Source organism: Perca flavescens, chromosome 8 (assembly GCF_004354835.1).
Source record: "Perca flavescens isolate YP-PL-M2 chromosome 8, PFLA_1.0, whole genome shotgun sequence".
In the NCBI taxonomy this organism is placed as follows: Eukaryota; Metazoa; Chordata; class Actinopteri; order Perciformes; family Percidae; genus Perca; species Perca flavescens.
In genome coordinates this window covers 8874115-8896704 of record NC_041338.1, presented here as the reverse complement: position 1 = coordinate 8896704, position 22590 = coordinate 8874115, and the positions used below count along the sequence as shown (strand labels likewise).

At 43.2% G+C, this 22590-nt stretch overlaps 1 protein-coding gene across 1 annotated transcript in view; it reads right to left on the bottom strand.

The window, feature by feature from the left end:
* The window catches only part of kiaa1549la (KIAA1549-like a), a 198396-nt gene extending 186421 nt beyond the window's left edge, over positions 1-11975 (bottom strand). Inside the window, exons 1-2 of the mRNA XM_028584441.1 lie at positions 11575-11975; positions 10815-10930 (exon numbers count right to left, since the gene is read on the bottom strand). Coding sequence (XP_028440242.1) covers positions 10815-10930; positions 11575-11677 — 219 coding nt within the window. The 5' untranslated portion in view covers positions 11678-11975. The remainder of the gene's footprint in view (positions 1-10814; positions 10931-11574) is intronic.
* Between the last annotated feature and the right edge of the window lie 10615 nt (positions 11976-22590).

Sequence of the window (22590 nt, the reverse complement as noted above, 5' to 3'; positions counted from 1 at the left end):
AAGATGATATAGCCCACATAAGGATCAATAAATACATATATTTATGACTACTGTGTTATCAAGTATATATGTTTATTCTCCAGTTATGGATACTTCATAATAGGAAGAGATAATTGTTGACATATAAATTGTTAACAATAAAAAATGTCTTAAGTCTGTTTCCAGCTACACTATAGTGTGTTACTGCATTATAAAGCATTTATTCTTTGTTTATTAGTCTATATGGACGATGTTTTACTTCCGGGATTGTTCAGGTGCCACTGGAAATTCTGCCGGATGTCCCTCATTTCAGCTGGATGTCCGTTACCTTCCACTTTCTTTGTGTTGGCATTTTAAACTCCAGTCAATTTATGAGGACTATGGTTAACTGCTCCTCAGATCTCTGCATGGTAAATCCAGACAGCTAGCTAGACTATCTGTCCAATCTGAGTTTTCTGTTGCACAACTAAAACAACCTTTGAACGTACACATATTCTGGCCTTGACCAACTGCCACTTTGCTCATTTGAAAGCCATGATGTCTCTCTCTCATGGGTGGGATAAATTCTCTGGGCGGGCAAAGCAGAGAAAGGGGAGGTAACCTTGCTCCTTATGACCTCATAAGGAGCAGATTTCAGATCGGCCCATCTGAGCTTTCATTTTCTCAAAGGCAGAGCAGGATACCCAGGGCTCGGTTTACACCTATCGCCATTTCTAGCCACTGGGAGACCATAGGCAGGCTGGGAGAACTCATATTAATGTTAAAAAACCTCATAAAGTGAAATTTTCATGCCATGGGACCTTTAACGTCTGTTAAAGCTCACTTCTGACAACCATAATATTTCAGGCTATTCGTAAACTTGTGTAAAAACATTAGCAGATAACAATAAGCTAATAATAATAATAAGCCACTGCTAGCTCTAAGTAGCTGCTAGTGCTAACGTTATTTCCCTATGAGCTTGAGATGAAAACGTTTGTAATATAGCCTTACACAAATGCAAGATGAGCTCGGGAACAGGAGTACCTGGCTGTCCTGAGGGAGATGCAGGTGTCGGAAGTGGAGCATCAGGAGCGGATATTTACGGATGGTGTTCGAAGATGCAGCCCAGGCAAGGGAGCTGGAAGTAGCCGTGAGAAGGGAAGAGATAGCAGCTAACTGCTGCCTTCAATTAGGCCTTCCTTGGGACTCTGAGCCAGCTTGTGCAGGCGCTGCACAGCAAGCGGGACTAGACAGTTCACCAGTTATGGATAAACCTACTCCCAACCCCCAGACTTTCTTCTACCCACATACTGTGCAATATTTAACATTTAATACTTTTTATAATATTGACGATTCTGTGCAATTTCATTACTGTGCAATATCATTACTTCACACCAAACCATAGCTACCTCTATATTTTTTTATATATGTATATAGCCTCTCAGAACTGTGCACCTTACCGCCCCACCTTTTTCTTTGCACTACTTTCTTTATTACATATTGTTACATGTTGACACTAAAAAAAGAGTTGCTTTTAATCTTTTAATGTTTGTACACTGTGTGTTTTGCCATTTACAAACCTAACTTATGTAAATGATGTTTGATGTTTGGATATCATATGTGTGTATTTTGCCATTTAGGATCCTAACTTATGTATATAGTTTATTTGTTATTTGAATGTTTGTTTTTGATAAATAAACCTTTTTAACTATTTAAATGTTTCTTTCACCATGGTTTTATATTATAAGGGCTTTTGCATGTCATTTCCAACATTGCACACTGTTATAACTTTAAAAAAACAAGACAATATTAAACAATGTTTTTATTATTTAGCTATTCAAGTAGCGCATCAAACCCTCCCGTACATCCCTGCCTTCTTCCTCTGCACCCTGTGACAGTGCCACCACAGGCTCTGCTGCCCCAGATGCATCCCAGCCATTGTCATAGGCCTCTCCGTGAGTCTCGCAAAGATTATGCAAAGCACAGCAAGTCAGCACCATAGATCTCACCAGTTCTACATCACAGTCATTTCTTTCCATAAGGCAACGTCTCCTTCCCTTCAGTCTACCAAAACCATTTTCAACAACAAATTGAAATAGTCGCAGTGGTACTCTTGTGGTGCTATGATGGGAATGGGTGATCCATCAATAGCACCAATACACTGCGGGATCCCCCATCTTCTGAAGCGGTACTAAAATCTGCAATGGAAAACGAACGCACAGTGCGTCGAGTCGAGATGAGGTGAGTCGAGCTGTTACCAGCAGTGGAAAAACGCCATCATTGTTTATATACAACTTAAAAATACTAATGCAGGAGGTTGAAATGAAGTGGAACCCATTTTGAATTCCTCACGTACCCCACAGAACTTTTGTTTTGCATACCTAAAAGAAACGTTGCCCTCTACTGTCACTACTTTCTACCTGCCAACATTTTTGCAGCTGTAAAACTGGCCAATTGTGCAATCAATTCTGATTAACCACACTGCTAATTTAATGCCGTTTGACAATCCCTAAATGTTGGCTGCTAAAGACAACATTTGCACATCGACAGTGCCTCAAAACACAGCCTACATATCAGAGTTTAAAGCTCTAGCCAATTTTATACCTTACTGTCACTGCTGCTGTCTTTCAATAGACTGATCCAGGTTGCCAAATGATAATCTACGTTATTTGATGGAGAGGAGGAGAACTGTGTGTGCGTGTGCGTGTGTGTGTGGCAGGGGGTAGATGAAAGTGGACTGGAGCTTAGAGACACTGAATCACTCCCAGTGCGGGCACACAAACAACTGGATGAAATTAGCAAATGCAGGCAGATGAAGACAGAAAACAGACAGAGATGAAGAGAGGCAGGTGGACAGACAGAGAGGCGTGCAGGCAGGGCATGCACAACAATAGACAGGCGAGATAGACACGTTGGCAGAAAATCTATCGACTTAAACCGAGGAAGCAATCAGATAGGAGATGGAGGAGGGGAGCAATATCGAGAAACAGCCTACAAAGGAGGCTAGAGAGGGCGAGAGAGTGATTGTTTGAAAAGAGGCAGAGAAGGTAAAGATGAAATAGAAATAGGGTTGAAAAGGAACCTAAAATAGATTGGGCAAATCAAAACAAAGACAAAAATGATCCGCAACAGATTAATAAGATCACTTGACTGCACTGCTATCAAGCAGGAAAAAAGATAATAATAGTTTAATGTAGCAGAATAATAGCAAGTGTTAATAATTAATAATCAATTAATACCCAAATATATGATGATAACTATTAACTTAAAATTATTAATCATAAACACGTACATTTGTACCGCAGATCAGTCGCATAGCCAGTAATGGACCTGGGTGGCACTGGCCCACCCACATTACTCACTGGCCCACCCAGCCAAGTTTGATCAAAATACATTTTAGCCACTGCTAATGCTTGTCTCGAGATAACTGTTGTTATGATTTGATACTATAAATAAAATTGAATTGAAATTTTGTTACAAAAAATATTCAAATGTATTAAGAAGATAAATAAATATAAACTTGACATACTGTATCGTAACTTGTGTGTGTTTTGTTGATTGAAATGGAACAGTTGAAACATGTGGTTGGAAGCCACTGGAATTGGTTGCTTTAGTTCAGACAGGCAGACTCTCTGGGCTGCCTTCAGCCAGCTAGCTAGCTGGCTTTTCAGCCGATGTAACGTTACCATCACAACATTGGCTTAACAAGCTGGCAATAAGTTCTTTAATGTGCTATTTAAAGGAGGAGTTTCTCTTGGAAGAGGTATGGACCTTTTTCTTGGTTGGAATAAAGTGTAAATAAGGACGTGCTTTTCTGAAAAATGTGCAGACATTTTCCCAGCGGAGCTGACCTACCATTTGCATAAGAGGTGTTTTGTTTGAGTGTAGTGTTCTTTCTTAAAAGAAAGAAAAGAAAAACTCTGGCACTCACAGATACTAAACAGGCACACAAATGAACAAACAACTAAAGAATTGATGTTCAAAGGTAGGGTGGGTAATGTTGATAGGTTAGCAAGATTTGAAAGTAGCATCTCCTCAGGGCTCCATCTAACCCCTCCCCCTGCCCTCGGGGCTCCGACCCACACACCAACGTGCACGAGCACCGCTGCCTCGTTGCTTCAGAGCGGAGCGGAGAAAGGAATTTTACAATTTGTCTCATTCACTAATAAGCAAACATCTAATATTATGATACTGAATGTTTAAAACAAACATGAGGGAGATCACATGACCAGCGGCCAATGGTCGCAGAAAGCTAGGGCTCTCATACCCACCTCCGCATTTCATTGAATAACCAGGTCAATTGTTTTATCTGCTCTCACAGTGACAACATACTCGGACACAAAAATCTGCAAACATGGCGGCGGCTAACAGAGAGGTGGCTAACATAGCGTCTGATGCTAGCGCATTCCCAAACATGGAGGACTGGATCGCTCAGGTCTTGGAAAAGCAAAAATAGTGTGCTTGAATCAGTGGTTTACAACGCAATAAAGGGAGTGCTAACGGAAATGAATGCCTCGCTGCAACACATCAGGGCAGAGGTTGAGACCAAGGGAACTACGGTGCGTGATCTGATACAACCTGACTGCGGCGCATTCATGACCCAGCGGCATCGGAAGATTGAAGGAGCACAACACAACATACATGCTAAGGGCCCCCCGGACCTGCTCATCCACCCGGCCTCCCTCAGAGTGACCCACGGAGGGAGAGAGTTCGCCTTCACTGCAGCCACATATGCAGACGTTTTCTGTCGGTAGATGGATGTGGAGGACAACGCGACATCAACACGGGCCGCTCCACCCCGGGGCCTGTTGCCGACAACATTGCCGGAAGACTATCAATCTATGTTTGTTAACAGTTAACAGGACTGAAAAACCATTATAAATGCTGACTGTCCAGTTTATAATCTATGTTTATTACTCTTATTTCAGAATTTGATAGCTGGTTGAGACCTAGTTCTAGGGTTTTTGTAACACCGTTCATGTTTAGCATAAGAAGTTCACTAGACATGTTTCAATGTACCTGTGACTTTAGACAGGAGGGGTAATTGTGGGCTGGAGTTTGTGCGAGCTGCATTTGATGTGACCACGTATCTTGCAGATAGGGGTTGGGGTCTGTGGTCTCAGAGGGTTAGGGGATTTATTTTATTTTTTATGTTTTTACCACACTTTGCTTAGAGCTAACAGTTCACCCTTTGCTACAAATTTATCAGTGAATTCCGGTAGGGTACTCGAGAGATACATGCATGTAAATTTTGAAGATGGCTGAGCTTTCAATCCTTTCAGTTAACATCAGAGGGCTAAAGTGGGTGGACGGGGCCTGGCAGCCACTGGCTTTCTTCAGCCGTCAGTTGCACCCACTGTGAACGGAAGTAAAGCACTTTCGACTGGGAGCTGATGGGTCACTACCTCGCCATCAGACACTTTCGTTCCCTGATGGAAGGTCGACACTTCACTGCTTTTGTGGACCACAAGCCGCTGACTTTTGCTATAGCAAAGGTGGCTGAGCCGTGGTCCGCCCGCCAGCAACGTCATCTGTCCTACATTTCTGAGTTCACTACGGACTTGCAGCACGTTGCCGGTAAGGACAACCACATGTCAGACTGCCTGTCACGGGCTTTGGCAGGAGCAGTCCATCTTGGTTTGGATTACAACTGCATAGCAACGGATCAAACTACAGACCCAGACGTGCAACGCCTGAGGACCTCGACTACGGGGCTGCAGGTCAAGGACATGGTTTTTGGCGATGCCGGCGCCGCACTCCTGTGTGACGTCTCCACAGGCAGTCCTCGACGACTCGTTCCCACGGGATGGAGACAAGTTTTTGATGCCATCCATGGTCTCTTCCACCCGGGTTTGAAAGCGTCGCAGACACTGGTTGCAGCAAAGTTTGTTTGGCACAGCCTCAAGAAGGATGTTAGGGACTGGGCTAACACCTGTGTTGAGTGCCAACGGGCCAAAGTACACCGCCACACTAAAGCCCCATTGGAGTTTTTCCCGGTTCCAGAGAGACGCTTTGACCATGTCAATGTGGAGCTTGTCGGTCCCCTGCCCTCCTCCCATGGGTTCACATACCTGTTAACCATGGTTGACAGGACTAACCCACTGGCCTGAGGCTGCGCCACTAACATCAGTGGGGTCTGTCGACATGACACAGGCATTTATCAGCACCTGGGTTGCCCGTTTCGGCACTCCTTCGGACATATCGTCTGACCGTGGCGCGAAGTTCACATCTGCTGTGGAACGCTGTCGCACAGAGCCTCGGAGTGAACCTCCACCGCACGACCGCATATCACCCGCAGGCTAATGGGCTCTGTGAAGGTTTTCACAGGTTGATGAAGGCTGCCCTGTGGGCCAGCCTTAAAGACAGCAACTGGGTCGACAAGCTCCCATGGGTGATGCTGGGCATCGGGACTGCGCCAAAGGAGGACCTTCAATCCTCTTCCGCGGAGCTTGTTTATGGACAGCCGCTGCGGGTTCCAGGGGATTTTGTCCCTAGCACCACAGTTCCTTGGTCTGCTACTCTCCAGCGGTCTACTCTACTGGACAATGCAAGGCTTTTCGCACCTGTCCCCACTTCCCGTCACGGCCTCCCTCAGTTGCACGTCCCCGCCGGGGTTCCCTGCATTTATACATGTAAATCTTTAGAGCAATATCTTAAGACTTGTTTTTCTAAATCTACACATACTCTTCTAGTCACAAGTTGAATAGAGCTAAATGATCTGCTAAGAAGGAGAGCTGAATTCATAATGCACAGAGTGAGGCAAAATTATTATTTTAATGGCTGTAAACCAAGCAAATTCCTTGCTCTGAAATTAAAACAAAGCGAATCCAGAGCTACTATCAACAGTATCCACACAGACCGAGGTATCTCAACAAATCCTAAGGATATCAGCGCCACTTTTCAATCCTTCTATTCAAAGTTGTATGAGTCCTCCTGCAACCCAGATCTGACAGTGCCAGAAGTTCCTAAAAGAACTAAACCTGCCTCTTCTTGACCCAGAGGAGGCATAATGAGTGAGCCATAACATCCTGCTCACCAGACTCAAAGACCTCGGTATCGAAGGTACTGCCCTCAGTTGGCTCCGCTCCTACCTTTCCAACAGATCCCACTTCATCTCTCTCCATAACCACACCTCTGCCACAGCCACAGTCACTCAAGATGTTCCCCGAGGCTCCGTACTCGGCCCCTTCCTCTTCGTCACCTACATCCTCCCCCTTGGTCAGATACTCCGCCACTTCAACCTGGACTTCCACTGTTACGCCAATGACACCCAGATCTACCTCAGCATCAAATTCCCCCACAATCCTCCCCTCTCCCACATCAACTCCTGTCTGTCAGCTATTAAAACCTGGATGCAACACAACTTCCTCAAACTCAACAGTGATAAAACAGAATTCCTCCTCATAGGCTCCAAATCCACACTCACCAAAATCAATAACCCCACTCTCACTATTGACAGCACCATTGTCTCCCCATCTCCCCAGGCCCGCAACCTTGGTGTGATCTTTGATTCCACCCTCTCCCTTGAGCCCCACATCCGTACTTACATACTCACACCCCCCGCGGCTGAAAGACTCACTCACACCGTCATCTCCTCCCGACTGGACTACTGCAACTCACTTCTTCTCTGCATCAGCTCTATCAACATCAACCGACTCCAATTAGTCCAGAACTCAGCCGCCCGACTCATCACCCGCTCCAAATCCTGGCACCACATCACTCCAGTCCTAAAACAACTCCATCTCCCACTGGATCACCTACAACATCCTGGTCCTCACCTACAAAGCCCTCCACCATCTGGCCCCCTCATACCTCACTGACGACCTCTCCCCGTACCAACCCTCACGGTCCCTCAGATTCACCTCAGCCGGTCTCCTCTGTATCCAAAAGTCCAGGGCAGCTCCCAGGCTCTGGAATTCCCTCCCCCAAGAGATCCGCACCTCTGAGTCCCTCACCATCTTCCAGTCTCACTTCAAGACCCATCTCTTCACCACTGCCTATCTGTAGCCCCACGTCCCTTCCCTTTCCATCTGTGCCTGAATCTTGTTTTGATTTGTTTTGTTTGTCTTTATTATCTACCTGCCCTGTAAAGCGACTTTGAGTTCTTGAAAAGTGCTATATAAATTCAATTTATCATTATTATTATTATTATTATTATTAATGGAAGAAGCCAAAAACCTTCCAACAATGGCAGCAGTTTTATTAGCGGACGAGGAAAAGGCTTTTGACTGCCTAGAGTGGAATTACTTGTGGCAAGTAATGGAGAGGCTTGGTTTGGGGGCCAAATTCTTTGACATGGTGCATACTTTATATGCGAATCCCATGGCCATAGCCTCAACCAATGGCTTAGATGCTCAGCCATTTTCCATCGAGCGGGGCTCGCGACAGGGATGCCCGCTTTCCCCCATGCGGTTTGCAATCTCTCTTGAACCGTTAGCCCAAGCGATAAGGCAAAATAAAATCTGTAATGTCCAGATTAAATCCAATAGCAGCTCAATATTATTATATGCAGATGATATTTTGTTGTACATCTCTGATCTTGAGGACTATTCCAAAAAATTTTAAAGTGCCCATATTATGAAAAAAACATTTTCTTCTGGGATTTGGGGTGTTATTTTGTGTCTCTGGTGCTTCCACACATACAAACTTTGAAAAAAATCCATCCATGCTGTTTTGAGTGAGATACGGTTTCTGAATGTGTCCTGCCTTTAGTCTCCTGGTAAGCTGTTCAAAATCGGCCTCGCTTGTGACGTCACAATCCAAAATGAGCTGGCTAACCACAACCGTTAGCTCGTAGCGTTAGCATGCTAATATGGGCGCTTTAAAATCTTCAACGAATTTTGCTCAATCCCCGGCTGTAAAATTAACTGGAATAAATCTAATCTTCTTTTATTGAACAACAGGCATGTGACATCAGCCATTAGTGTTACAATACCAAACCAAAGCAAAATTACATATTTGGGCATCACCATACATGCATGGCTACAGCAAGTTGTCCAGGACAACTATGAAACTATATTAAGTAGTGTTCAAAGGCATCTGGCCAATTGGTCTGCGCTGCTGGCTTCAATATCAAATACAGGACTGCTGTTGTTAAAATGAACATAGTTCCTCGTGTGAATTTCTTAAGTACAATGATCCCCTTACCCCCACCAATACATTTCTGAAGGAAACTTGATATCTTAATTCGGCAGTATATTTGGATTGATAAACGACCTAGGCTAAAATACTCTAAATTACTAAATTTCTGTTTGAGATAGACATATATGACAGTCAAATAAATGTACGTACAACAATTCATAGTAACACTATTCTATGGTTTTACATTACTACCATACTTGTGGATGGTTAGTTACACAAAGCACAGCATGGCATAGCATATAAATGAATGTACATTTGAATGGCAAATTTTGTTTTATCCTGTGGGTCTCAGTATCTTACATCTGAGTCTTCGGAAACGGCGAATGTCAGGGGCTCCTAGCTACAGTATAGCCTAGTTGTAAATCACTTAACTTCTTTATGTATTTAAAGTGTTAATCAGCCCTTTGTTGTTTGTTCTCTGTGACTTGGTCTAGGCCTTGTCATCAATTTTTAGATTTGTCCATCAACTAGGCCCAGAGGCCCAGACAGCTATGATCAGCCTTCCTTAAGACAATCAGATCCTGTTCTAGGGAAACTATACACAATGCATTCTATGTCACGCTTATTTTCAACTCATCAGTGCAATCCCTCTTATGAGTGTCCCCAGATACTTGATTGATGATGATTACTTGGTTTTTTGCTTCATCATTGCTACATTATTCTGGATTTATTTTCCATTACTAAATGTGTGTGTCTGTGTGTGTGTGTGTGTGTGTGTGTGTGTGTGTGTGTGTGTGTGTGTGTGTGTGATATCCTCTCTGATCAAACACTGCCTGACTACTCAACAGGTTATTTCTATTCAGACTTGAATGCTGTCTGCATTAGTCACCTCTCCCTGGTCTTCTCTAGCACCATTCACAGTCCTTATGAGATGAATGAGCAGGAGGAAAAAATTATGAATACTGTAAAATATTGTAAAGTGATGACACACTCAAGAATGAACACATGAAGAGGCAACACTGTGGCATAAAATGTAAAGATTGGATGATCTTATTAGCCTCAGGTAGGAAAGCACTTTTACTCAGTATAATGAAGCAGATAGACACTTGTGGTCATCTAATTTACATCAAGAGTGTATTGACCTGTTGGAGTTGGTAGTAAAGGTATTAAATGCTAAGGTAAAATGTGTGTACTATAAGCAAAGCAAGCTAAAGCTCTGAAAACCATTTTACATCTGAAAATGTTCAGTACTGCAGTGTTTTACTTCTGATGAGACAACTCTATACTTTCATGCAAAACTAACTGCTTATGAGCTCCTGTTTACTAGCCACTGACCTGTGTTTAGTAGCCAATGACCAGTATTTACTAGTCCCTGACCTGTGTTTACAAGCCACTGACCTGTATTTACTAGCCACTGACATGCATTTACTAGCCCCTGAACTGTATTTAGTAGCCTCTGTATTTACTAGCCCATCACCTATTGTTACTAGTCACTGACCCATGTTTACCATCCACTGACAAATTATTCTGATAAACCTGCTTCTTTGTATGTACTAACCATTGCATGTGTTTTACTAGTTGCTGAAAATGTATTAGCGACTGACACAGATATACTTTATTGACAGTGATGAGTTACTTCTAAACTGTTTTTATTAACTCCTAACTGTTACTGAGCCGTGGTTACTGGTTTCTGGTCAGTGGTTACAAGCCAGGGAGTTGCGCTTATCACCCACTAACCTGCGGTTACCATAGCTGAACCTGTAAGAGACACCTACCTGTGCATAGGCTGTGGAGTCATTCAGGGCTCTCTGCAGGGCATGGCTCAGTCCTTTAGAGAGGTTCTGTTTCAGGATCAGATCCAGCCGGTTTCTACGCAACTCAATGGACAGAACTGTAAAGGAAAACGATTGATGCTCATTGACTGTGCACAATGTGTTTATATTTGGCTCGTTAATATTTTGTGACAGATCTTCCACGCTTCCACGGTTGGCAGCAGCTGGGGGGGGGCCCAGCTGCTGCCAACCACAGTAAAGGAAGGCCTTACTACTGTAGTATCACACCATCTCTGGTAAATGTATTCAAAGGATACAGTCTCCAGCTTCTTATTAATTTAAGTGTTTATGCTCAAGGAAAATCTGCCCTTGCTTTTATGCAAGTTTTCATTAATTTGTGTGCATGTAATTACATCTTGGACAGATTAGGTACATTGTTCCTGTGCTTCTGAAAATGGCATTTTACCTGTATTCATCAATACTTTCTAAGAATTTTTCCAGAAAAGGGGCAAAAGCTTGCCTTTACATAATGTTTAGTACATTGAAGGTTATTTGATAAGGGACATGCAGTACTGAAGTAACAGTAAAGTGTTTTTTTTTTGGAGAATCACCTGATGTTTTAGCCTTTCATCTTAACTCTTTCTACTCTCTTTTCCACACATCTAAAATTATTCCAATTTGAATAATTTTTGAAAAATACAACATTCTTTTTTCAAATTTGTTTACTTCATGTTTATCCTAATGATGATGTTTAGTCTCGTACCTGTTCTGACCCAGTACTTCTCGGTCACGTTGCATGGTAGAGGACTTTCCTCTGCGCTTGTACTGGATGGAGGTTCAGTGGTCGTGGTGGGAGGTGACGTCATCAGGATGAACAGAGTGGTGGCAGGTACCTTTGTTGTTGTTGTTGTTGTTGTAGTGGTAGTAGTAGTAGTGGTGGCAGTAGTGGTAGTTGAAGGTGTAGTAGTTGTAGTAGTGGTTGGGGGAGGATTAGTAGTGATGATGGTGGTTTGGGGAGGAGTAGTGGTGGTGGTGGTAGGGGGGGCCGTAGTAGTGATGGTAGTAGTGGCAAGTGTGGTTGTAGTGGTGGTTTTAGGCTGAGTTGTAGCCGCTGTGGTCGGTTTGAGGCTTGTTGTTTGCTGTGTGGTGGTAGCAGCTGTGGTATTTGCTGATACTGTTACAGCGCTCCCAGTGGTCACCGCCTGTGTCTTCATCTCAGCGGTGGTCACAGTAAGAGTGGTCATTAAGGGCATTCTTGCGGCTACTGTAGTCAGCGGAAGGCTGTCATTGGTCACAGTGTCCTGGCTTGTGGTGTGAGAAACAGTAGTGGATCCTGATGGTGTTTGTGCTCTTGCTGTGGTGAATAGCGGTAAAGCTGAGGTGGTGGGTGATAGAGATGTGTTTATGGTGGTGGTTAATGTGGTTGTGTGCTGTGAGGTGTTTCTGGTGCGCACGGGCATGGTGGTGTTCCATTGATGGGTGGAGAAAGGGCTGGTGATGTTGGCAGGAAGTGTGACATCGTGGTCACCCACTGTGGACAGGAGCGACTCGGGGACAGTGGGGAGATCCCAGGCTGGCAGGCTGCTCACTGGCTCTTCTGCAGGGAGAAAAACATTTGGAAATCAATGACATTGAAATATATATAGTGATATTCTAAAGTTTCTTTTTTGTCAACCAATCCCTTGAAAAGACCTAAACCAACAATTAATTTATCCTAATAATAAGTACCATCTGTGAAGCCTAATGTAGTTTATTCCTCTGTGTCATATGGCTACATTGTTGTCCTATACTATCAACAAAAATAAAAAGCAATCAGCCACACTGTTGCACTGGTGATGGCTGACATGTTCCTTTATTACCATTAACACACACACACACACAGACACACACACACACTGTAATTAGCTTTTAGTCAATCCCCCACACCGTCCTGCTGCCATAAATACTATTCAACTAAGGCTAAGATTTTTTGTTTGGTTGTTCACATGACCTTTTAAAATGTGGCCTATATCAGATTCCAGTGTGAACTGTTTGCGGTTTTGAAATGACCCACATGCGCAAAAGAACAATAACAATGACATCAGACGCAGCACACTCTTGCACTAAAGTTAGGGAGATTATGGAGGCAGGAAGCATTTTTGCTTTTATTTCAAAATGTTTGTGTAATGGCAGCCATAATATTAATGAGCAGGTGCTGGGGAGGAGAAGAATGAAGAGAAAGAGAGACAAATTGGCTATTTTGGCCTTTTGCGGGGTTATGGCTGCAAATTCACTACAGAGGTCTGTGTGACCGGACAACCGATTTGCACATCACGACTGCTACGGGCCTGCACCAGAGTTTCCTCTGGCTTCGCCCTCGCACGCGCTCACGTTCCACCTCTGCGACGGTGCAGGCGAGACCAAGGGGGTAAGCTTCGCTTCAGAACTCGAGCCATATATGGCGCCATTTTGTTGCTAACTGGCCATCAATCCTGTTAGCATTCCGCTGATCGCCATTTTTTTTTTACGTCACTTGACTGCGAATAACTTTACATCAGAAATGTTCGAAGACTCTATTTGTCCGTTGTTTAGTTCCAAAGAAACACGAAAAATGTATAAAAGGCTCCATTACCTTGTACCTCACGTTATGGCTCCGTAGCAGACGTTTTTGTAAATATAAGCTAACGATTGTGTCATAACCAAGTGACTTACTGTCGCATAGTAGAGGAATTACCGTATAGTACAGGAGAAGCTCGCAGGCAGTTTCGACTTACATGAGCTGTTTAGGTTTAATTACTAATGTTAACTGGCATGTTAGTTAGCAATAATTAGCCTGTGCTTATGTTATCTCCTTACATATACATACGCTCTCCGTATCTGTAAGATTGGAAATGATTGAGATTTCTCTTGGCACAGCTACCAGAAGACTTACAACTTTCAGACACGTTGCTCACGTCACATTCTCTCAGTTGGAGGCTGCGCAGTAAAGCTGGCCATCACCGGAAAAGTGCTTCTAATAGCCTTCACTGGTCTCCGTCCAGAGCAACGGGGTCTATTGGTCCATAATATACTGTCTATGGGCGAGACGGGCGAGAGTGGTGCGCCTGACCCCGAGGGACCGGGACCCCACCTCAGCCAGCTCGCTCCGGCCCTCACTTTCATTGCGCCATGGGGCGCCCCTCTGACTTGCGAGCGCATTAAACTCCTTGGTCCGTGTTTACAGGGTGGGTTGCCGACATCACCTTTTTACGTAAGCCGATCGCCGCCCTGGCAACGTGACGCGGTTGGGGCACACTGAGGACAGTCCGCCCAGGTTGACAGCTGCACCGGGGGGGCACAGCGAGGGTTATTGAGGTAAAAGTCGCATTAAATCTGCATTGGTTGTTCACACTGCGGCCGCATAAAAAAAAATCAGATCTGGGTTGGATTCAGGACCACATATGGAAGTGGCCTGAATCTGATTTGAAAAAGGCTAGATATGAGTGTTCACACTACTTCTGAAGAAGTCTGACCTGGTCACTTAAACCCCATTGATGGTTGTGTGCTGCAGACCTGCCACGAGTTAAAACCAACTCTGCTGTGGGGGTTAAAAATGAGGGGGAGATGTATAAGACCAATATCCGAACCTCGAAGCGCCTCCCTAGGGTTGTCGTTTTTGTTGAGGATAGTATGGAGTAAAATATCTTTGAGATTTTTGTTCCTCCTGTAGGTGGAGATCATACGGCAGTCTCTCAACACGTCACACTTTTCCCCCACCCCTGGGAAATTCCTCTTAATTGCTGGCATCAGGTTCCTTAGAGTAGGTAATAACCAGGGGGACAAGGGTCAAGCTAGACGGCTGGATAATGATGTCTTCTTCTTTGTTTGTAAAACTGCCGCTGACCTCCACCTTTATACCTCTAAGGAAGCGCCTCGAGTAACCCCTCAACCTCATCGCACTAAAAAGTGTACTAATGGCCTCCTCCACATGCTCCAGGAAGGTGCAAATTCTGTGGAAGCCTATATACTGGGACTTAATGAGGCCTCTGTACGTGTGTTTAGGGTGATAGCTGGTCTTAAGGTTAAGGTTAAGGTTAGGTAAGTCGACGGTCGCAGCACTGCCTTGAAGTCGACGTTGGGGGCTTAAAACACCATCGAGCCCCAGCCTTGTCCAAGTGCCCCAGGCTCTGTGGATTTTTTATGCGTTTGTCTTTTTTTTCTCTTCCCCTGACCCGCCTTCAGACCCCTTTCTGTGTTCCAGGACCTCCTGATTTACGAATGAAGCTCTAAATATATAACACATGAACTGTACCAAACTCAAACAGTAATGTAAAATCCATTCCCCAGTCTATAATGTTATTTAATTTTTTTCTCCCCAACCATCTGGCGTCCCGACCCCCAGGTTGAAAACCACTGATGTAGAGGACATGGAAATGATGATATTTATGAAACTTGTATGCTCCTTGTCTTTGGAAGTAACACTAGGTTAGTACTGTAAGTATTAAGCTAATTAGCTGCTAAGTCTCTGCTGAGTTCGTCGATACCTCACATAAGACTCTACCTTAAACGGGTCATTAGTTATGAAAGGGGGCGTGGTTTAAGCATAGGGGGGTGGGCCAAACCATAACCAATGAATAAGGAACTCTCTGCTGAGTTCATTGATACCTCACACAAGGGTGTACCTGAAACGGTTCAAATGTTATGAAAGGGGGCGTGGCTTAAGCATACGGGCGGGCCAAACCATGACCAATGAATAAGGAAGTCTCTGCTGAGTTCAATGACCCCTCACACAAGACTCTACCTTAAAAGGTTGAAATGTTATGAAAGGGGGCTTGGCCTGAGTAAGTGGGCGTGGTCATAGTATAGGGTATTAAAAGTTTTTCTTTTAATAACTTTTCATCGTTAAGGTGTTAAGTTGTTTGAAGTCCATCGGATGAAATCTCTAGGAGGAGTTCGTTAAAGTATAGCACCTTGACTTTTAGGCCTACTTCCTGTTGCCACTAAGGGGCGCTATGACTTTAAGTAAATGTCGGCCTTTATTTGTCCTCAGGGTTGGACTCTTATGAATCCTGAAAAGGTTCGAGCCAGTTGGATGACGTACACTCGAGTTACACCCACTTCCTGTTTCGGCGGTGAAACGCACAAAATGGCCGCCCCGCCACGGCCATGCCCTATGACAAAAAGTTTTTCTTTTAACAAATTTTCATCTTTAATGTCTTAAGATGGCACAGACCGAGTTTGAAGTTGATCGGATGAAATCTCTAGGAGGAGTTTGTTAAAGTACGACGTGGAAATGGCCAAAATCGCACTAATTTTGAACATTGAATTCAAAATGGCGGACTTCCTGTTGGATTTAAGTTTTTTGTACATCTTGACATGTTACATGTACATGTGTACCAAGTTTCGTGAGTCTACGTTAAACGCACTACAGGGGCTCTATTCTTTTGACTTTCTAGGGGGCGCTAGCGAGCCATTTTTGTGCGCCTATTTCCGAAACCCTTAAAATACGTAAATTTTCATCAGACTTGATGCGACCACCAAATTTGGTGAGTTTTTGAATATGTTAAGCCCCTCAAAAAGCCAATTCATTTGACAGGAAAAAGAATAGAAAGAAAGAAAGAAAGAAAGAATAGAATAGAAACAATAATTCCTTCAGTTTCAATATGGCCTTCGCGGCTGTCGGTGCTAAATATGTTTAAATGACAGAGAACAACCAGGCACCATACCCAAACTTGAGCTGCTATTGCTGTTGGAGGAGTTGTTGTTGACAACATACAGAGATACGTTGTCTGATCTTGCTGTCTGACTGTCTCTTTTACTGGCTGGAGAGGAGGAGGAAGAGGAGGAAGAAGGCAAAGAGGATACTTTTGTTGTAGATGAGGAGGAGGATGAGGAGGAGGCCTTGGATGAAGAGGAGCTTTTGGTCGTCCAAGCAGCTTTAGACAGCAGTCCTACAGGTTTTTTCAACGCTGGTGCCTGCAGCTCTGCTCTCTCTGCCAGTATGGTGGGTACTGATGAGATGGTTGCCTGCTCTCTTTGGCTCTCTTCATGCGCCTGCAGCCTCTGCTGCCCCATCCAGGCAGCTGGGTCCTTGGGCATGCTTGGCAGGTCATCCCCCTCTCCATCCACTGGACTCCATTCAGCCCTTATTTCAGCCCAGGTGCCGGTTCCTGTCATAATTCCAGTCTCAGCAAGGACTTCATCAACTGCCCGGGCATGGACTCCTGCTTCTATTTCAGCAAACACTTTACCCTCAAGCCAGGCTCTGGGTTCAGCCCTGGGTCCGCCTCTATGTCCAGGCCCGGGTCGAGCAACTTTGTCGTTTGCCCCAGCTCTGTCTCCAGTCCTGGGGATGGCTGAGAGGTTGGAGGGCACTGTGGGGTCCAAAGGCAAGACAGCCCGTCTCACTGACTCATGGTGACCTCCGTCAGCTGTAGGAAAGATAAGGGATTGGGAGATGGAGGAAAAAGTGGATAAAATAAAAGCAATAGTTTTAAAAATCAAATTAAATAGTCTTTAATTAAGAGTTCTGGGTAGCAGAAACATTGTGAGTAGTCTTTAACCCCTTTTCAACCTGGTATTAAAGGGTAATTTCATTTTTTTCAACCTCATTTCCCCATGCATTTGAGTCTAATAGACTGATGTGAACAAAATCTTTGCAATTGGTCCAGTATTGAGCTAGAACACAGTGACAAAAATCTTTAAGATAACGCAAAACCATGGATGTATTAGTATTATAGCCTATTGACTGCACAAAACACTCTGCAGCTGCTGCCTCTCTCTCTCTCTCTCTCTCTCTCTCTCTATCCACCTTGTCAAAATAATTGACATATTGAGCCACAGCACTGAAAATATTTTAGATAACAACACAAGCCTATAATTTCTGTAGGCTACTCCAAAACAACACACTCCCGAAACGCCTTTTTCCCGCCTTGCGTTCCACTCTTAACACCACTGTCTTCGTACAAGAAGTCACCTCGTGAGATTGATAATGTTGTCAGACACTTTTAATAACAATCTGAGCCTGTCAGTAGCAAAAACAATCACTTTTAGTGGACAAAAATTGAAAATACACAATTGCCCCATTAGGTTAAATTGCAGCTTGGTTCGCGCCGGCCTCATTACCAGTTTATTTATAATTTATTTATTTATTTATTTTTAATTAATTATTAATTATTATTAATTATCAGTGTAATCAGTCTATTAGACACAAATGCATGGGGAAATGGGGTCCAGGTTGAAAAAAATCTAAATTACCCTTTAAGATTCAATCTGAGTGCCAGATGTTGGACGCATTGAGGACGCATTGAGATCTGATCGCAAAAGACACATTCGGAAGCGGTTTAGGTTGCATATGTTCACATTCCGCATTCATATGACTGCCTACTCAACTGTGAGCGGAACTGTGAAACTGTTTAATTTCCTGTAAATTCTTCACAATAAAAGTCCTAGTTATTTTGTTATTTAAATGCATTATTATGAAGGGACAAAATAAGGAAATGGCAGTAATCAGCAGTAACATAACACAACTCCTATAAATGAACATGAAACATAAATTAAAGCAGATCTAAAATAGAAACTAAACTTCAGTCAACAGAGATTCAGTTAGAAGCTACAAACATACTGAGAGCTGAACACACAGAAACTTTTAGAAATGTCATTCTCTCCTGCACAGGTCCCGCCGCTCGTCAGCACACAGACAGACTGTGGGCAACATTTTTCAACTCATCGCACGTTTCTAATGTATGAATTATGTCAGTACAACTGACATTTATAAACACACGCTCACACACATCCAGCCTATATGCAAACAGAAATGATGTACTTGTTTATTTCATACCTGCCAACCTTGAAATCTTTTTTGAGTAGCAACTTACTGATTTATTGTCGAAGTTCTGGTTCACGAACACGGCGGCACGCACGCGGAAAGAATTTGGCTTTACCACTGTCTTTGATGTCATTTTGGCTGGTTGGGCATCAGTATAGTGTATTGTTCAGTTCACATGCTTACCAATCACTTCATCTGGTCCTAAGCAGAGGTGTATAAAGTACTAGAGACCCATACTTGAGTAAAAGTACAAGTGCTCTATCAAAAAAGTGACTTGAGTAGAAGTAGAAGTGCTCTTTAAGCACAACGCTTAAGTAGAAGTACTAAAGTATTCAAAAAATGTTGTACTTAAGTATTGCAAGTAGTTTATTTTAAAATCTACTACTCAAGTACTGAAAGTAAATGTACAAGTATTGTGTTATTTAGTTATTAAAGAGAGCAGTCAAAAGTTTAAATATCATATTGTTTATATTATTTCAAATGTTTAGCCTAAGGTTGTAGCCAAAGGAATTAACAAATATTAAATATATATTATATTAAAAATAACAAATATTAACAAATACTGAAATAAAATGTACAATTATCACACTGTGCAAGTAAAATGAACATCCTCTCTAGCACAGTAATGATTAAAGCCCCAAAAAACGTATCACACACTAGCTAGTAACATGTTTGATGAACAGGAAAGTTAGCAAGCTAGCAACATATAGATAAACTAGCAGCTTCACATCATTGCAGACTGAAACAACTCAGGAATAGCTTAATCTGCTGCAACAATAGTTAAGTAGAAAGAGTACAAACATCGTCTCTGACTTCTGAACAGGCAACCGTGATGAAAAGAAACACGACGCGATATCAGGGATTTCTTACATAATTAGTGTATGTAACTAACGTAGCCGTAACTAACGTAGCGGTAACTACACACACTGTAACCTATACAGTCTCCGTAGCGTGAGGCATTCACAACAGTAACGAGTAACGATGCGGCACATAAAAAATGTATCGGAGTAAAAGTATTAAACTCATCGAAATTATGTACTCAAGTAAAAGTGGAAGTAGGAGAAAAAAATAATACTCCAGTAGAATACAGATACAGCCTGTTAGTACTTAAGTACAGTAGTGAAGTAGTTCTACTTCGTTACTATACAGATCTGGTCCTAAGACATAGTAATTTCCCCACTCACCACCATATTCAGTTATTCAACATAAATTGACAACGTTTTTTCACTATATAATCACTGAAGCGGCTGCTGTTTGAATACTGTTGGCTCTCTGCAGCTATTTCTGAGCGTTCAACAGAGTGACTGCTTGGGAAAAGAAACTGTCTTTGTGTCGCCTGGTTTTGGCAAACAGTGCCCTGTATCGCCTACCAGAGGGAAGGAGTTTGAAATGTTTGTGACCAGGATGAGAGGGGTCTGCAGAGATTTTTGCTGCCCTTTTCCTGACCCTGGACTGGTACTAAAGTCCATTGTCTTTTTCAGGCCTCTCCAAACTGATGCAAGGTCATTGGCTGAGAGGCTTGGGCTGCACTGTAGCTGGCATGCTGGTGGAGGGTGTGGCTTTTGGCTTCTGTGTAGGACCAGGTGGAAGCTTTGGCAGATTGGAGGAACCTGAGGACTTTGTCCTATTTTTCTTTCCTGCATCCACCTCATTACCAAAGAAAACCGTAAGAGCATCCCACTGTAAACGGTTCACACACTGCACCAGAGACAGCCATCTTGTGGAGGCCAGCTTGAGGATCTTCTTCACCTCTGTGTCACACATGATTTAAATATCACGTAGGCTTGACTTTCTCTTGCTGCTTTTGTCTAGATAGTAATAGATGGTAATGAGAAAGTCTTCGATGTTCACACTAAGCTGCCTGGATGCCATCTCTGCAGCTAGGTGTATTAGGTGACAACTAACTAGGTAGATATGCGGATGTTGTGCCTTCAAAAAAGCCGCTACACCTTTCCCCAAACTTGCATAACTGCAGCATTGTCAGCTGCAAGGCTGACACAATTTGACCATGGTATGCCTCTCTTTGTCAGTTCACCATCAAGCACTTCAAATATTGCTCTCCCAGTAGACTCTCTTGATTCACAAATCTTGAGCAACATCACAACTACTCTACCCAGACAGGCGTTAAATCTTCACTACAATGGAGTAAATTTTTATCTCCTCCATAACTGTGCTCCCATCTGTAGCATTTTTTTTTTTTTTTGGAGAGTGCTTCATTGCTTCTGTAATGCACTCATCATCATGCCATGCCAGTGTTTTTACTATGGCAGCAGTCTCGTTTTTGGTTGCGGGAACGTTCCCTGAAGGTTAGTTTTTGGTTCCCATGGAAAGTTTTCCTGACGTTTAGGGAACGTTAGTTTTTGGTTACATCGAACGTTCTCAGAACAACCTTTAGAGAATGTTCCCCTAACATTGTAACCTTTAGAGAACGTTCCCCTAACGTTGTAACCTAAGTATTTTTTACATTCCCCTAACCTTTAAAAATAATTTTTATAAGTTTTATTGGCCATATAGACACATACTGTACAATAGAGACAACATACATATAGACACATTAACACAATATACAAAAAATACAACTATACAAATAAGACATAATATCAATACAAGTACACATGGAGTGGGATTTAGAGTGCAAAGTAATAGTGCAAATGTAGTGTGCAAGATGCATATTGGAATGATAAAGTATGTAATGTGTAGGTGAATGGTCAAAGTGGGGATGACCCCACTTATCAGCAGTTCAGGAGAGTGATGGCAGTGGGAAAGAAGCTGTTCTTGTGTCTGGTTGTTTTTGTGTGCAGGGATCTGTAGCGCCTGCCAGAGGGGAGGAGGCAGGAGGAGGCAGGAGGATGCAGCAGTGTAGAAGATGGCCAATAGCTCTTGTGGTAGGCCATGCTTCTGCAGTTGCCGTAGGAAGTATATCCTCTGCTGAGCCTTTTTAAGGATGTTGGACTCCCACTTCAGGTCCTGGGAAATGATGGAGCCCAGAAACTTGAATGAGTCCACCTTTGACACTAGGCTGTTGGATATTGTGAGGGGGGAGCACTGTGGGGTCCTCCATGTCTGCTGCAATCAGTGCGGGGTAGTTTTTCTGGGAGGCCTCTAAAGTAGCAAGTAGAAGTCAAATTAAAACCTCTTATCAGTCAAGCTAAGCATAATAATGATGTGAACAATAAAATAACACCTGCTTATATACTGTTATAACCCTGCAGATTGTCAGGTCCTGGTAGTTCTTCTTTGTCTTTCTGCCCTGCAGGCTATACGGTTTTAGAACGTCATTGGTTGCCACTTGCCGTAGCATGCGACGGATGGCAGTACCTCCGGTCGAACCTCCAAAGGTTGTCAGGAAAAGTTAATGTAAAACATATTACAAAATACAAATTACACATGTAGAACAAAGTGGAGAGCTTGTACAATCTCATTTTGTAAGATATATCAGTTCAGTTATAATGATATTTTAATTTATGCAATTATATATTATTATTATATGTTATCTTAGGGCAGGGTAGGGCCACTTAATTACCATTTGTTCCTCCTCTCCTGTTGACCAAGACTCCTGTCTAACTCCTGCAGCTCGGTGACTGTCGACCAGGGCAACAGCAACATGTCATCGACTGGAGCAGAGGGAGGTGATTGGGAGCTCCTTAAGAGCATGAGCAGCTCATCCATCTTTTCCTCAAATGTGTCCATCCGCTGTGCCATGCGGGTAATGGATGTCCTCATGGCTATGGAATAATTAATGGTTTTAGTTGTTATACATTATATACTTTCATATGTGAACAACTTAAGTGAGTCTTCTTGCCTTTCTGTGTGATGAGTCACATCCCTCTGTGTGATGAGTTCTGCTGTTTACAACAACAAAAAAGTTAAGTTACTCTCAAGTTCCTTGTCATGAAATTGTATTTAATTGGAAATGGAAAAATTCAAAGCCACTGTATCTTCAACTGGGGCCCAGGCCGAGCTTGCGTTACAATAGACCCATCAAGCTCTGGG